Source organism: Schistocerca americana, chromosome 7 (genome assembly GCF_021461395.2).
Source record: "Schistocerca americana isolate TAMUIC-IGC-003095 chromosome 7, iqSchAmer2.1, whole genome shotgun sequence".
Lineage (NCBI taxonomy): Eukaryota > Metazoa > Arthropoda > Insecta > Orthoptera > Acrididae > Schistocerca > Schistocerca americana.
In genome coordinates this window covers 381,124,241-381,140,969 of record NC_060125.1, presented here as the reverse complement: position 1 = coordinate 381,140,969, position 16,729 = coordinate 381,124,241, and the positions used below count along the sequence as shown (strand labels likewise).

Genomic DNA, 16,729 nt, shown 5'->3' with positions numbered 1-16,729 from the left:
TATTTTTTTATTAGTAACATGATCAGAGAGTTATTGCTTATATGTATTTGGTCACTAAGTAGTTTCTTTTTCATTGCAAGGGCTCTTTGTGTCTGAAAGTTCTTTTGTAATGTCAGCAGATTTTTGTTGTGATTTTTCACTTTAATAACTGTCATGTCTTGTTAAATGTTGAATGGTTACTGACCATGTTTTATCAGGTGTCCAGTGAAGATAGAATGGCCATTTTCATACTTCCAGCTTCTTAAATGTTTTTATACCTACTTTTGAAGCTCCTACCTGTTATCCCCAGATATACTGATTCATATTCTTGGCACTCTAACTTGTATAAACCTGCTCCTCGTTATTTATGTGGTTTTTCTGTTGTTTGTAAATTTGACTGGTGAGTGTTTCTTGTTCTGTGAGCAATGTGTGATCCCTCTTTCTTTAATTTACCGGGTGATCAAAAAGTCAGTATAAATTTGAAAACTTAATAAACCACGGAATAATGTAGATAGAGAGGTAAAAATTGACACACATGCTTGGAATGACATGGGGTTTTATTCGAACCAGAAAAAACACCCCATATTGCTAGATGCGTGAAAGATCTCTTGCGCGCGTCGTTTGGTGATGATCGTGTGCTCAGCCGCCACTTTCGTCATGCTTGGCCTCCCAGGTCTCCAGACCTCAGTCCGTGCAATTATTGGCTTTGGGGTTACCTGAAGTCACAAGTGTATCGTGATCGACCGACATCTCTAGGGATGCTGAAAGACAACATCCGACGCCAATGCCTCACCATAACTCCGGACATGCTTTACGGTGCTGTTCACAACATTATTCCTCGACTACAGCTATTGTTGAGGAATGATGGTGGACATATTGAGCATTTCCTGTAAAGAACATCATCTTTGCGTTGTCTTACTTTGTTATGCTAATTACTGCTATTCTGATCAGATGAAGCGCTATATGTCGGACATTTTTTGAACGTTTGTATTTTTTTTGTTTCTAATAAAATCCCATGTCATTCCAAGCATGTGTGTCAATTTGTACCTCTCTATCTATATTATTCCGTGATTTATTCAGTTTTCAAATTTGTACTGACTTTTTGATCACCCTGTATTTACCACCCTGTGTGTGGCTTTGTGTTTGTATGTTAAAGTGTACCATTTTTTCTGTTCATCATGCCGGGAGTGTTACGGTTTGTGTTTGTGTGTTTGCTGTAGCATCTGTGGTTTTTTTTTTTTTGCTGTTTGTGTTGCAACTGGTCTTCCCCGTGCGCTGTGTTTACTACTGGGCATGGGCCACTTCTGAACTCACAGTTCGTTACTTCGTGCCACACTTATTATCTGTTGTCAAGAATGTTATAGAAATCGGTTATTGTTTGGTTGACAGGAATCGGGAAGAGTGGAGGAGACGTTCATTATTGGTAGTTCTTTCGATTAAAATGTCTATTGGCTAATATTGAGAAGCCAAAGCAATGACGCAATATTGCACCGGGCCGGTATGTTTAGTGCTGTGCGGGATGGGGCAACCTCGTGATCGCTGTCGGCGGGCTACTGGTGGCAGTCAAGAACGCGGCAGTCCGTGAATCACGTCGGCGGGCCGATGTGCAGTTCTAATAGCCCCTCGTATCTCATTCCTGGAGGTAAGTGGCTGTCTACTGCGCGAACTGCTCCGAACTGTATACTCTTGTATAGTCTTGTAGCACTCACTGTGTAGCTCTGCCATCACTTACTTGCTGTCTTCTCCAAGCCGTTAGTGTTTCCTGTGTTACTTTACATGTGTTTTAATGAAGCGCTCCGCCTAACCGATGTTTACCATTCTACATTCGCAAATGATTTCATCGTCTCAACTCATGTGCTGGCGCAACTGTTGGTGGTTGCAGCGCAGATCCGAAGAGTGTTGAGATCCCCCAAGATAGGTGGAACAGTTTTGCTCGCTCTTACGAGCACGGGGCGTCACCTGATGTTTGAATATATATTTAAGCGGTAAAAAGACACTTATTTGATGGCACTTCTACATATATCCCACGTAATAGCGCAGGTGATACCTTTCACTGCACAACTTAAGACAATTCGCTCGTGTTACAACTTTCTTTTCGTGTACGATGGGAATATTAAGCTTGGACGAGCAAGAACGAAGTGCTCTGATCAAAAAGGATGTAAGATGGGGATGTTGTCTTCCGCCCCTACTGTTCAATCTGTACATCGAAGAAGCAATGTTGGAAATAAAAACCGCGTGGGATTAGCCGAGCGGTCTGGGGCGCTGCAGTCATGGGCTGTGCGGCTGGTCCCGGCGGAGGTTAGAGCCCTCCCTCGGGCATGGGTGTGTGTGTTTGTCCTTAAGATAATTTAGGTCAAGTAGTGTGTCAGCTTAGGGACTGATGACCTTAGTAGTTAAGTCCCATAAGATTTCACACACATTTGAACATTTTGGAAATAAAAGAAAGATTTAGGACTGCAATTAAAATACAGGTTAAAAGGATATCAATGGTACGATTCGCTGATGATATTGCTAGCCTGAGGGAAAGTGAAGAAGAATAACATGATCTGCTGAATGGAATGAACAATCTAATGAGTGCAGAATACGGATCGATAGGATCGATAGTAAATCGGAGAAAGATGAAAGTAACGAGAAGTAGCAGAAATGAGATCACTGAGAAACTAAACATCAGGACTGATGGTCTCGGAGTAGATGAAGTTGATAAATTCTACTGCCTAGGCAGCAAAATAACCAATGAGGATATCAAAAGCTCTGGCAAAAAGGGCCTTCCTGCCCAAGAGAAGTCTACTAGTATCAAACACAGGCCTTAATTTGAGGAAAAAGATCCGCGAATGTACGTTTGGAGCACAGAAAAAAAAGAACAGAAGAAAATTAAGAATTTGAGATGTGGTGCTACAGGTAAGGAATGAGGAGGTTCTGCGTAGAATCGGAGAGGAAAGGAATACGTGGAAAACAGTGACAAGGAGATGGGACAGGATGATAGGATATCTGTTAAGACATGAGGGAATGACTTCCATGGTACTAGAAGGGGCTATAGAGGGCAAAAAGAAAAAGAAAACAAAAAAAGACTAGTGTGTGCTAAAAAGTAATGCCACCGAATTTTTTACGTTAAAAATCTTAAAGTTTTTTCAACAAAAGTAATGTTATCATCATTGGACGCCTTTATTAATCATGTCTACATATGTATGCGTCTGTTGAGGACGCTACAACATCATTTCATTTTTCACCGCTTCATCGGTACCAAAGTGAGATCCTCGAAAGTGTTCTTTAACTTCTGAAAACGGATGAAAACCAGATGGAGCCAAGTTGGGACTGGGTGGTGGATGACGGATGAGAGTGTTTGGTGTCGCCCGAAGAACGAGAGCCCGTGGCCAAGTTGGTACCTCTGGATGGAACCACAGTGAAGCACATTCGCTGCCAGACTCAACGACGAATGAGAGAAGTCGTCGTGTACACGCCATGAAGAGTTCCATACGCCACCGCTGCAGAGTTCTAACTTGCATCAAAGTGGACTGTCTCTCCGACCAGTTTGCAATCACCGTCGATGACGACAGCATTGTCTCGTTACAGCCAGTAACTGTATTTGACAGAACCAATAGAGAAATTTATAGTCCGTTCTACTTTGAAAGAACAGGCTGCGACCTTGTTTTGCATCAAGTGATACGTTAGTGTTCAGCGACCGTAATAAACATACATTACATTCCTCTAGCCATGGATTGTTGTAAAGTTAAGTATTTCACCTTGTTCAAGTTATAATAAAGCAGTGGTTACCAGTATTTCTTAGGACATTAGCCCTGATGGCCATCAGACATTAGCTAGTACCGCAGCGTTCCTCCCCGCTCCCCCTGCCATCTGTAGCCCCTCCCCCTGTCCACATTATCACTAACTATAACACCTATCTAAACTGCAGTGTGAAAGACTTCTCTTATTTTTGAAATGATGAAAGATGATTAGTATTTAGTTTGTGTGTGTTTGTGTGTGTGTTTGTTAGAATGAATGACGAAGGAATTCGTGGTGCATCGCAAGTGCTAAGCACTACTCCCTCTCACATAAGAAAGCTAACTATCCACAGTGAAAGTAGACACTTGATATGAAACATAATTCCCCTGAATTACTCCTCTCCATTGCTGTATTTGCTTGACCTACACACTGCATCCCCAGTTAAAATCAATCAAGTTAAAATGTGTGCACTGTACTTGTTTGCTGCACTCCTTGTGCCGGCGTGGTTTGAGGCGTCCTTTCATGGACTGCGCGGTCCCTCCCGCCTCGGGCATGGGTGTGTGCGTTGTTCTTACCATAAGTTAGTTTAAGTTAGTTGAATTGGTGTGTAAGTCTACGGACAGATGAACTAAGCAGTTTGGTCCCTTAGGAATCCACACACATTTGAACGTTTTTTGAACTGCACTCCTTCCTTCTGAACTAGCAGAAATTGAAAGACTTGTTTTGTGTCTGACCACAGCTTCTAATAGCAACAGTAATAATAATAATAATAATAATAACAATATGTCCGCCCCCGGTGGCTGAGTGGTCAGCGCGACAGAATGTTAATCCTAAGGTATCGGGTTCGATTCCCGGCTGGATCGGAGATTTTCTCCGCTCAAGGACTGGGTGTTGTGTTTTCCTAATCACCATCATCTCCTCCCCATCGACGCGCAAGTCGCTGAAATGGCGTCATATCGAAAGACTTGCACCCGAAGAACGGTCTACCCGACGGGAGGTCCTAGTCACACATTTACATTCATAATAATATCATTGTGTACAGCGCTATAGTAGCCCTTATGTGGTTACTGCTATGTCGTGCTGTCACTTTATTCCTGCTGTGTCGTGCTGTCACTTTATTCATTTATCTGTTTCTAAACGAGTAATGTAGCAATTTCTGGACTACTACTGGGCCGGCCGGAGTGGCCGAGCGGTTCTAGGTGCTACAGTCTGGAACCGCGCGACCGCTACGGTCGCAGGTTCGAATCCTGCCTCGGGCATGAATGTGTGTGATTTCCTGAGGTTAGTTAGGTTTAAGTAGTTCTAAGTTCTAGAGGACTGATGACCTTAACCGGTAAGTCCCATAGTGCTCAGAGCCATTTGAACCATTTGATTTTACTATGTGAGGAACCTGCAACATCCAACGCATTAATGGTACTAATTAAGAAATAGTAAATATTCATAATATAACCAATATTAGAATCTTATAAAATTATTATATTAATAATTATCTATTGAAAATAATTTAGTTTGTTGATTGAAACAGAATCTGATCAGTTTTTACCCCTCAGAAAATTTAATTTTACCTCTCAGGGAGTAATTACCCACAGGTTGGGAACCACTGTAATGAAGTGAGCTAACATTCTATGTGTGTTGTTTTATCAGCTCGGCCTCCTCAAGATATGAATCTAAGAACCTACCACTACGTTGACGAGTGTTACTTCGTCCTGCACAACACAATAAACCCAAGGTGGCGGATTGTTGCTGTTGTCGCAGCGTTCGTGCTTGCTATGTCACTGTCATGCTGAAAGAAACTGTGCTCCATGTGTGGACGAACTCTTTTAGTTCGAAAAACGATTACAGTATGTTGTTTCTCACCAACCAACATAGTTACGTTACACACCGCAGTGTTACACGCTACAATTCGGAGCCCTTTAGCGGCAAAGAGCTGCAAATATGTAGATATGAAGAAGAAAGGTGTAGGATGTTAATAACGTTTTGTTTCTTTTAAAAACCATTAAGAGTTTTCGTGTCACAATTTAGGGAGCATTAGGCTTCAGCATGCCGTTGCATATTTGTCGCACCGCTCTGCCTGAGTCATGTGTTTGAATAGTGAACTGTATATAAGAATTAACTGCCAAAATACCATGTAGTGCGTTATTCACAGAACGTGTAAGTATCAGTGCGATATTCAGAAACGAATTAAGTGATTATCACAATAGGAAGCGCTTGAGAGTGACTCCTATTTACTTACGAGAATAAAGTGTGAACAATGCACTTCGTAGCCTGCCCGGTTGGCCGTGCGGTCTAACGCACGGCTTTCCTGGCAGGAAGGAACGCCGGTCCCCGGCACAAATCCGCCCGGCGGATTTGTGTCGAGGTCCGGTGAGCCGGCCAGTCTGTGGATGGTTTTTAGGCGGTTTTCCATCTGCCTCGGCAAATGCGCGCTGGTTCCACCTCAGATACACTATGTCGGCGATTGCTGCGCAAACACGTTTAAACGTACGCGTACACCACCATTACTCTACCACGCAACCATAGGAGTTACACTCCGTCTGGTGTGAGACGCTCCCTGGGGGGTCCACCGGGGGCCGAATCGCACAATAACCCTGGGTTCGGCGTTGAGGTGAAGTGGACTGCGGTAGTCGTCGTATGGCTGCGGACGACTGCGGCTGCTGCGAGGACGGAACCTCTCCGTCGTTTCTAGGTCCCCGGTTAACATAACATAACATAACTTCGTAAAAGAATTAAATTCCGAATGCGTGCGGTATTACCAGAATTGTCGAAATTTGGAACTATGTGGAAACATTTTAGTTCTAGGCGCGCAGTCCGAAACTGTGCGACTGCTACGGTCGCAGGTTCGAATCCTGCCTCGGGCATGGATGTGTGTGATGTCCTTAGGTTGGTTAGGTTTAAGTAGTTCTAAGTTCTAGGGGACTGATGACCACAGCTGTTAAGTCCCATAGTGCTCAGAGCCATTTTTGAAACATTTTAGTATTCCTAGGAGCAACAGGGCCACAGAGGAAGGAACAGTCCCCGCTTTATTTAAGGTCGGGGTCTGAGCCGTGCCGGCTCGAGTCGAATCTTTCGCTCATTTATTTGTCTGATTTACTGGCATTCCGGTAGATGGTGTGACTGTACTGTAGTGTCTCAGGACTTATCGTTGCCGTGCTGACGTGAAAAACAAGCCCTGTGTGTCTGCCGGGGCGTCAGTAACAACCGAGTCCTAGACTACGACGCTAACTTACGGCAGTGAGTTCTACTCCTTGACTAGCTTTACGAGGACGTAGGTCGGATAAAGGCTATCGATTTTAGAGAGTAAGCTTCGTTGCATATCTTTGGTTCCCATATATTCCGGATATCGTTGAGAACTGCAGGATAAACCTCCTGGCCGTGTCGAAGTCAATCCTTTATTTCTTTATCACAGCTTTCCCGTGCTTAATATCTTTAGGGGGCCCAAAGTTTATTATTTTAAATTTGTATACCTATTAGGTATCTGAGGTATACGTGATTAAACCCGGTCTTTGTTATGCATCTGATAATGTCCACATTCAAACATGAAATGAAAAATATTAGATTATTGTGATACTTCTGTAAAGTCATTTAATGAATAACTTTTACTTTTTCCTCCATTTATTGTTGGAATACACGTTGAGCTTGATTTTTCGTTTATGCTGGTGCGAGTGCGCCATTTATTCAAAAAATGGCTCTGAGCACTATGGGACTTAACATCTGAGGTCATCAGTCCTCTAGACTTAGAACTCCTTAAACCTAGCTAACCTAAGGACATCACACACATCCATGCCCGAGGTAGGATTCGAACCTGCGACCTCAGCAGCAGCGAGGTTCCGGACTGAAGCACCTAGAACCGCTCGGCCACAGTGGCCGGCTGCGCCATTTATTGCACGCTGTTTTTCACAATTTATAACAAAAGTCATAAAATGAGATTTTTTTGCTCTTTGCATTTCGTTTTAGTTGCTGGAGCGGTCTTAAGGGCGCCATAAAATTCTACGAGCAAGACCTTTCCCTTTATACAGCGAAGTGTCAGTTCCTGGATCGCTGAAAGTGATTCCTGCAACTTCCTCCGGTGCAAGTGTACTCATGGCCTTTGATGCTTTTTTCTTTTCACTCTGTGAACAGGAGAATAGCTGAGACTCCCAACATTTACACTGACTGTAGATACTGAAAAGGTACACCTGTTTTCCTACGAACCGTTCCACAATATGCATTGGCTTTCACCATTAGGCAAGTACATCATTAGAATAACTTAACAGACACACAAGCGGAGTGCCCTCATAATTTGCTATCATTATTACGTCCCATTTCGGTCAAGCAATATATAGAGACAAAATAACAAAATGCGTACTTACCGCAAAGCAGTCCGGATGTTGCATGCATGACGCGTCCCGATGGAAATCCTCAGAAAACTGAAACAGAAATAACAATGATGTGAGCTCTGTAATCTTGTTTTATGAAACTATATTACAATATGTTTCTTCTGTGCCCCTGTTATGATAGAATATACCTGGTAAATGAGGATAATATTTGCAAGATGCAAGATGTAGCTAATATATGCCATACATATTTCTTTACCAGTGTTTCACTTTTGTGACAGGATCTACATTTTTTATTTATTAATTTGATTTCCTCCAGAGGTTTTATACTGTTGACGAATGGCGTCTCTAAATGACAAGAAAATCTGGACTTTTTTTTCTTTTATATTTTGGGAGCGGACACAATTTTTCTGTGTGACTTGACACAGCGCGCCACGTCTTGCTTTCCTGTGCCTCAGAGCTGCAATTGGACGCAACGTGCTCAATTATTTGTTGGATATATTCTAATCATTGTCTTCCCCTACAGTCCTTGCCCTCTTCGACTCCGCTTCTAACATGAAAGTTATTCCTTCGGGTTTTAACATCCTGTCGTCGTATCCCTTCTTCTGGCCAATATTTTCCGTTTATTCCTTTCTATCCGATTCTGTCGGAAACCTCCTCATTTCTTATCAGTTCACTTAAATTTCTGCGATTTTACTAGGATTACGGAAATAAAATGGCCGTATTTGCAACAAATAGTCTGAAAACGGTCAACGTAGAAACTCTTTCCAGAAGTTCAACGGAATGACGTTGACTCCATCACTGCAGTGTGATATTGAATACCAAAATTTATAGGAAAGATTAAGAACATATTTTTTGTGTTCATCTTAGTTTTCGTAACTTCATACTATATGTTGTCTCTCTCAACATCACTATTATCTTTCTACGTGCGCAGCCTCTAAAGAAAGCTGTGGGATGATAGATATGTCATTTATTACGCTCCTCTTGACGATCAAATAGTTATGGCACAGCGTTGAGTTCTTTCACCAACAGGATTGGAACTGGTTTCTGCTAGGTGGAGACCCACTACATTGGCACGCATTTGTGACCTCTGCTAAGGAAGTGAATCACTTCCTGAGTGATTGTAATCACCAGATCCCTTAGAAGCTCGATATGTCATTACTCATACTCTACTTTCGTTTTCACTGTTGCCGGATTGGAGTTAAAATTTTCGAACCTCTTCCATCAACGTTCTTTTTTAAAACATTATACGTATAAGAGTGTAGTTGCCACAACAGCCTATATTTGAAGACCACGATGTTATGCAATATGTACATGGAGCAAGCTATCAAGTGATCAAGGAGACTTTTGGAAAGGGAATTTAAATTCAAAAGGAAGAAATAAAAACTTTTATGTTCGCCGATGGCATTTCAGCTCCGTCGGTGACGGTGAAGGACTTGAAAAAGTATTTGATCACTCTGGATACTGAAAAGAATTTATAAGATGATCATTAAGAAAAGTAAAAGGTAGTCGAATTAAATCAGGCGATGTTGAAAGAAGATTAGAAGATGGGATATCAAATGCAGTAGACGAATTTCATTATTTTGGCGACAACATAATTGAAGATACTTGAAACAGAGTGGATATAAAACGCAGGTTATCAATAATAAGGTTTCTGAAAAACATAAATTTCCTGAAGTTGAACGTAAATTTAAACGTTAGGAACTCTTTTCTGAAAGTATTTGAGGTGGTATTTGAAGTGTAGATTTTTACGGAAGTGAAATGAGGGTGATAAACAGTTCAGCCAAGAAGAGGACAGAGGATACTGTAGGAGAATGCTAGAGAATAGGTGGATAGCTCGGACAACTACTGAGCAGGTACTGGATTAAACTGGGGAGAAAAGGTATTTAGGAAGAGATCTATTGACAGGACACATCCGAACGTTGTACTGCGCTTTCCCACGCTGTACTCTTGTCAGCCACTACTACCTGCTGTGACGTCGGTGAATAGTCACGACAGCAAACCATCACGGTCGCTAACATAGTTCACCAAGTATTAATGGTTCATGTACGGATAGTGCTCTAATTACCACCTTTCCATTCAACGTTGGAATGCCGGTGAAATAAATAAGAGCAGGCGTGATTATGACGTTGCCATTGCAATAACATTCCCTAGAAAACTCTTCATATCATGTACCATTGTTTCGTGAACGTTTGGAAGCAGAAGTCAGAAGGCTGCAATGGGTTGGTGGTGGCGTGTTTGTTGCTGTCACAAGTAGTGTAACCTGTCGCGAAATTGAAGTAGATAGTTCCTGTGAGTTAGCATGGGCAGACTCATTGTTACCAACCGGAATAAAATAATAACTGGATTCTTTTACCGACCTGTCAATTCAGATGATACAGTTGCTGAAAGATTCAAAGAAAACTTGAATTTGATTCCAAACACATACCCGACTCATGCGATTATAGTTGGTGGTGACTTAAATTTACCCTAGATATGTTGGAGAAAATACATGTGTAATTCAAGAAGGTACTCATAAATCATCATCCGAAGTTGTGCTAAACGCATTCTCTGAAAATTGTTTCGAGCAGTTAGTTCATGAACCCATAAGAGTAGTAAACGGTTGTGAAAACACAGTTGACCTCTTAGCAACAAATAATCCTGAGTTAATGATGATCATCAAAACGGATACAAGGATTAGTGAATACAGGAGTGTCGTAGCGAAATTAAATACTGTAACCCCCAAATCCTCCAAAAATAAACGAAAAATATGCCTATACGAAAAGCAGATAAAAATTCACTTGACGCCTTCCTGAGAGACAATCTCCACTCCTTCCAAATGAATGATATAAGTATAGACCAGATGAGGCTTGAATTCAGAGAAGTAGTATCGGTAGCAATTGAGAGATGTATATAAAATAAATTAACAAATGACGGAGCTGATCCTCCTTGGTACACAAAACGGGTCAGAACACTGTTGCAAAAACAGCGAAACAAACATGGCAAATTTAAACAGACGCAAAATCCCTGAGATTGGCGATCTTTTACAAAAGCTCGAAATTTAGTTCGGACTTCAATGCGAAATGCTTATAACAGTTTCCACAACGAGACTTTGTCTCAAAACCTGGCAGAAAATCGAAAGAGTTTGTGGTCGTATGTGAAGTATGTTAGCGGCAAGAATCAATCAATGCCTTCTCTGCGCGACAGCAATTGAGATACTATCGAAGACATTGCTGCCAAAGCAGAGTTACTAAACACAGCCTTTCGAAATGTCTCCACAAAAGAAGACGAAGTAAATATTCTAGAATTTGAATCAAAAACAGCTGCCAATGTGAGTAACGTAGAAGTAAATATCCTTGGAGTAGTGAAAGAACTTAAATCACTTAATAAAAGCAAGTCTTCTGGTCTAGACTGTTTACTAATTAGGTTCCTGATGCATTAGCTCCATACTTGACAATCATATACAACCGTTTGCTCGACGAAAGATCCGTACCCAAAGACTAGAAAGTTGCACAGGTCACACCGATATTCACGAAAGGTAGTAGGAGTAATCCACTAAAAAACAGGCCCATATCGTTAACGTCGATATGCGGCAGAATTTTAGAACATATGTTGTGTTTGAACATTATGAATTACGTCGAAGGAAACGGTCTAATGACACACAGTCAACAACAGTTTAGAAAACATCGTTCCTGTGAAACACAACTAGCTCTATATTCACGTGAAGTGCTGAGTGCTATTGACCATGGATTTCAGGTCGATTCGGTATTACTTGATTTCCAGGAGGCTTTTGACACTGCACCACACAAGCGGCTTATAGTCAAATTGCGTGCTTATGGAATATCGTCTCAGTTATGTGACTGGATTTGTGATTTCCTGTCAGAGAGGTCACAGTTCGTAGTAACTGACGAGAAGTCATCGAGTGAAACAGAAGTGATTTCTGCCGTTTCCCAAGGTGGTGTTATGGGCCTTTTGCTGTTCCTTATCTATATAAACGATTTGAGAGACAATCTGAGCAGCCGTCTTCGGTTGCTTGCAGGTGACGCTGTCGTTTCTCGAGTAATAAAGTAATCAGAAGATCAAAACAAATTGCAAAACGATTTATAAAAAATATCTGAATGGTGCGAAAAGCGGCAGTTGACCCTAAGTAACTAAAAGTGTGAGGTCATATTCATGAGTGCTAAAAGGAATCCGTTAAACTTCGGTTACACGATAAATCAGTCAAATATAAGGGCCGTAAATTCAACTAAATACCTAGGAATTACAATTACGTACATCTTAAATTGGAAGGAACACATAGAAAATGTTATGGGGAAGACTAACCAAAGATTGCGTTTTATTGGAGGACACTTAGAAAATGTAGCCGATCTACTAAGGAGACTGCCTACACTACGCCTGTACGCTCTCTTTCAGAATACTGCTGAGCGGTGTGGGACCCTTATCAGATAGGACAGACGGAGTACATCGAAAAAGTTCAAAGAAGGGCAGCAAGTTTTGTATTATCACGAAATATAGTGTCACTGAAATGATTCAAGATTTGGGCTGGACATCATTAACAGAAAGGCGTTTTTCGTTGCGACGGCACCTTCTCACGAAATTCCAATCACCAACTTTCTCCTCCGAATGCGAAAATATTTTGTTGACACCGACCTGTATAGGGAGAACCGATCACCACGATAAATAAGGAAAATCAAAGCTCGTACAGTAGGATATAGGTATTCGTTCTTTCCGCCCGCTATACGAAATTGGATTAATAGAGAATTGTGAAGGTGGTTCGATGAACCCTCTGCCAGGTACATAAATTTTATTTGCAGAGTATCAGTGTAGATGTGTAGAAGTAGAAATAGATTTTAACAATGTAGGAGATAAGATGACATATTAATTTCTTACTTCCGTTAAAGTGGCATTAATAAAAAAGCTTTCCTAAATTTTGTCATTACGTGTCTTTGCCTGTGAACATTAAATATATCGTTTTTACAAATGTTATCCACACTACATTACTGAGAATACATACGATATACATGTGATTCGTCACATGAAGAGAGCATTACCATGATATGGGATCTGTGCAAAAATAAGCATGTTTTAGTAACTTTGTATTCATCAAACACGAACAACACCCAACAGCCACAAACTTAACCTCAGTCATTAACGACAACCTTTAAATGACAATAATCGTCTTGACTGTCAGCGCACTGTTTTATTTATTTATCATCTCATGGCGTGTTTCGAGATAACCCAACCGTCATATCTGTTAAACTCAATATGAGGATATTTTGCCAGAGAATATTTTTATTCCGTCTTTTATAACTACAAGAAAATGCGAGTTTATTGAAGTAAAACGTCATCGGTGGTCTGCAATTAAAGATACTTACGTTCTGATTTGTTTTCTAGATCGAAAAACAGTTCGTTAACAAATTGTAGGTTTTTGCTTACGGCAATTCTGCTTGGCTATTTGCCTTCGTCAGCTAATGTTTGATAGCACGTCTTAGAAACCAACAATTTGTTAACGAACTGTGTTTTGAGCTAGAAAACAAATCAAATTGTCAGTATCTTTAATTACAGACCACTGATGATGCATGACGCGTGTGGTGAGAAAATGCGCATTTTCTTGTAGTTGTAATGACGAAACAAAAATATTCTCAGGAATTATAAAGCAGCAACGGACAATATGGCTACATAAATGAAGAATTTAATGATATTTTGTTTTTATATGATCTAATGTTGAGGTTTACCCGAAATATGTCATGAGATGGTACATTAAATTTTAAAAAATGGGCGTACAAGACAAGTGTGTTACTATTTAGTGTCAAAGATTGGCATAGATCCTCTGAGAGACTGTTTGTCTGAAACCTTTGAATTGTTCATTTTGAAATATTGTTATTTATCTGCCACCTTCCACGTGATGTTGATTTTAACTTTCTTGAAGCAGTAATAGCACAATTTTTCTAATGCTCAGTTTACGTTATCGTACCATATGTCATTCACAAGGCGTTGTAGACATCTAGGATGGTCTGTGTACAATCTTTCTAAATCAGATCGCCTGTTTTTGAAACGCATAAACCAGTCGTAATTCTATGCCTGGCCTAAATCAAAAGCAGGTTTCAACAGATTTAGCATTCCTCCAGCGGTTTCCCCAACTATGAAACAAAACTTAATACAAGCATACTGCTCTTTCAAGTTAACCATCGCAAAGCCTATAACTCACCCAAACAGGACGATGGAAATACGCCCCCCCCCCCCTCCCCCGACCTCCGCCCCCTCTCTACAACTAATCAAATAACCGAGCTCGTAACCACTTGCTGCACTGCTTCTGAAAGCCGTATGGGGAGACACTGACCAGTGTTTTAGTCGAGTCACCATTTGCGTGCAAAATTCAGATTTAGGAAACTTTTGGATACTACCTCGTAGTTAGCGAGCGATCGCGTCGGACATTCTTTTGTCTGTGTAGTGCATCATCTCGACGGGGCATCGACTCGACAAGTCTTTGGAAGTCACCTGCAGAAATACTGAGCCATGCTGCCTCCATAGCCGTCGATAACTATGGAACTGTTGGCGGTGTAGGATTTCGTGCACGAACTGATCTTTCAATTATGTCCCATGAATGCTCTATGAGATTCACATTGGGCGATCGCTCGAAATGTCCAGAATGTTGTTCAACCCAATCGTGAAACGTTGTGGCCTGGTGACATGGCGCATTGTCGTCCATAAACATTCCATCGTTGTTTGGCAACATTAAGTCCATAAATGGCTGCAAATGGTCTCCAAGTAGCTGAATATAACTATGTGCAGTCAATCATCGGTTCATGCCAAACCATGTAAACACAGCCAATACCATTATGGAGGCTGCGGCACACTCGAATCCTACCATCAGCTCTTAGCAACTGAAAACGGACTCATCTGGCGATGTCACTGTTTTCTAGTCGTCTGGGGCAAAACGATATGGTCAGGGGCCAAGGAGAGTTCCTGCAGGCGATGTTGCGCTGTAAGCCTTGGTAGTCTGCTTGCTGTAGCCCATTAACGCCTAATTTCACGGCACTGTCGTAACGGATACATTCTTATTACGGCCCACGTTGATTTCTGCTATTATTTCATACAGTGTTGCTTGTTTATTATCAGCGACAGCTCTACACAACTGCCACTGCTCTCGGTCGTTAAATGGCGACCGTCGGCCACTACGTTGTCCGCCGTGGTGATAACTAAGACCTTAAATTTGGAGTTTCGACACACTCCTGACACTGTGGACCTCGATTTCGGAGACTGAATATTCCATGCGTGTAGTTCCAACTAACGTTCCGCCTTCGAAGTGTTCTAATTCCCGTCGCGTTACCGTAATAAAGTCGAAAACATTTCTACATGAATCACCTAAGTTACAGCTACGCTAATGCACTGTCCTTTTACAATTTGTGTGTGCGATACTTATATACGAGGTGCTACAATAAAGTAATGAGACTGATTTTGTTTGCAAGATGTGGCAACCCTGCAGCCTTTGAAAGGTGGCTACACTGAGCCACAGCGCCAGAGATTGCGCCAAAGAGTACTATTAAGCCGCCTCCACTGGCAGTGCTTGGGGACAACTCGTAGTAGTCAGTGCTTGGGGAGAACTCGTAGTAGACAGTGCTTGTTGAGATGTGCTAGTGAAAAGTGCTTGCTGAGATGTCGTAGTGAAGAGTGCTTGTCGAGAGGTCGTGGTGGAGAGTTCTTGTTGAGATGTGGTAGTAGAGAGTCGGTGTGGAGATATATTGTAATGATTAGAGTGATTTTCGTCAATATATGAAGATAAGAAAAAAAACTTCCTTTTCTTTTTATTATCTCAATGTCTTAAATAATGTGTCATTACAGGTTCAGTCAACAAAGCATCTGGCTTGTGTTCTTGTATTAGAGTGTAATTCTGCTTTCCTTACGCAATTATAGTATTTCTATTTTTTAATTACTTCAGTATAAATGGTATTTAAAATTTCTTGTCTTGTTGAAGAAGAACCGTGCCAGATGTGTACGTTGAATCACACTCCCACACACAGAGCAATTACACTTGTGTTTTGGTTTCGTAGGTTTTATAGTTGCTGGGGACTTAATTAATTAATTGTGTTAACGGAAATGTTCTTTCATTCTTTGTTGTTATTCTATGCAGTCAGATTGCGTACAAATACTAGTCAGGGCCAACCGTTTACGAGACACAGCGTAATCGGACATACAGTTACGAAAAATAAAAAAATATTTTCAAAATATGTAATTAAGCCCCCATGCACCTTGCATAGACACAATATCTTTGACCTTGGTCTATAAGCTGCTTCTAGTCCAAGCGCCACTTCGATGCAACTGCTCAGTCGTGAGTTGTCCTGTAATAAGTTAACACCTGTTTGTGTCTCTCGTCACGGAAATAGAACCGCATAATATTGCGCAACAGTATGCCATTTCTTTTTGCGTTAAATTGGGTGAAAACGCGACGACAACTTACAGTAAGCTTCAGAAGGCTTTGGGAGAGGTGGTTATGTCAAGACCTCACGTTTTTCGTTGGCATAAAATGTTTAGTGAAGGCAGAACAAATGTTGAAGATGAAGACCGCAGTGGACGTCCATCAACCTCACGGACGGATGTCGACTTGGCCAGGGTGTGTGAACTCGTACGATCTGATCGAAGATTATCCATGAAAATGATTGCAGAAGAACTGAACATCAATCGAGAAACGGTTCCTCTAATAATAACTAAAGATCTGCATCACGATAATGCGCCATCCC

At 41.4% G+C, this 16,729-nt stretch overlaps 1 protein-coding gene across 1 annotated transcript in view; it reads right to left on the bottom strand.

The window, feature by feature from the left end:
• LOC124622021 overlaps window positions 1-16,729 on the bottom strand; it is a 271,005-nt gene that overhangs the window by 166,570 nt on the left and 87,706 nt on the right. Inside the window, exon 2 of the mRNA XM_047147575.1 lies at window positions 8,049-8,105. Within this exon, the coding sequence (XP_047003531.1) occupies window positions 8,049-8,105 (57 nt within the window). The remainder of the gene's footprint in view (window positions 1-8,048; window positions 8,106-16,729) is intronic.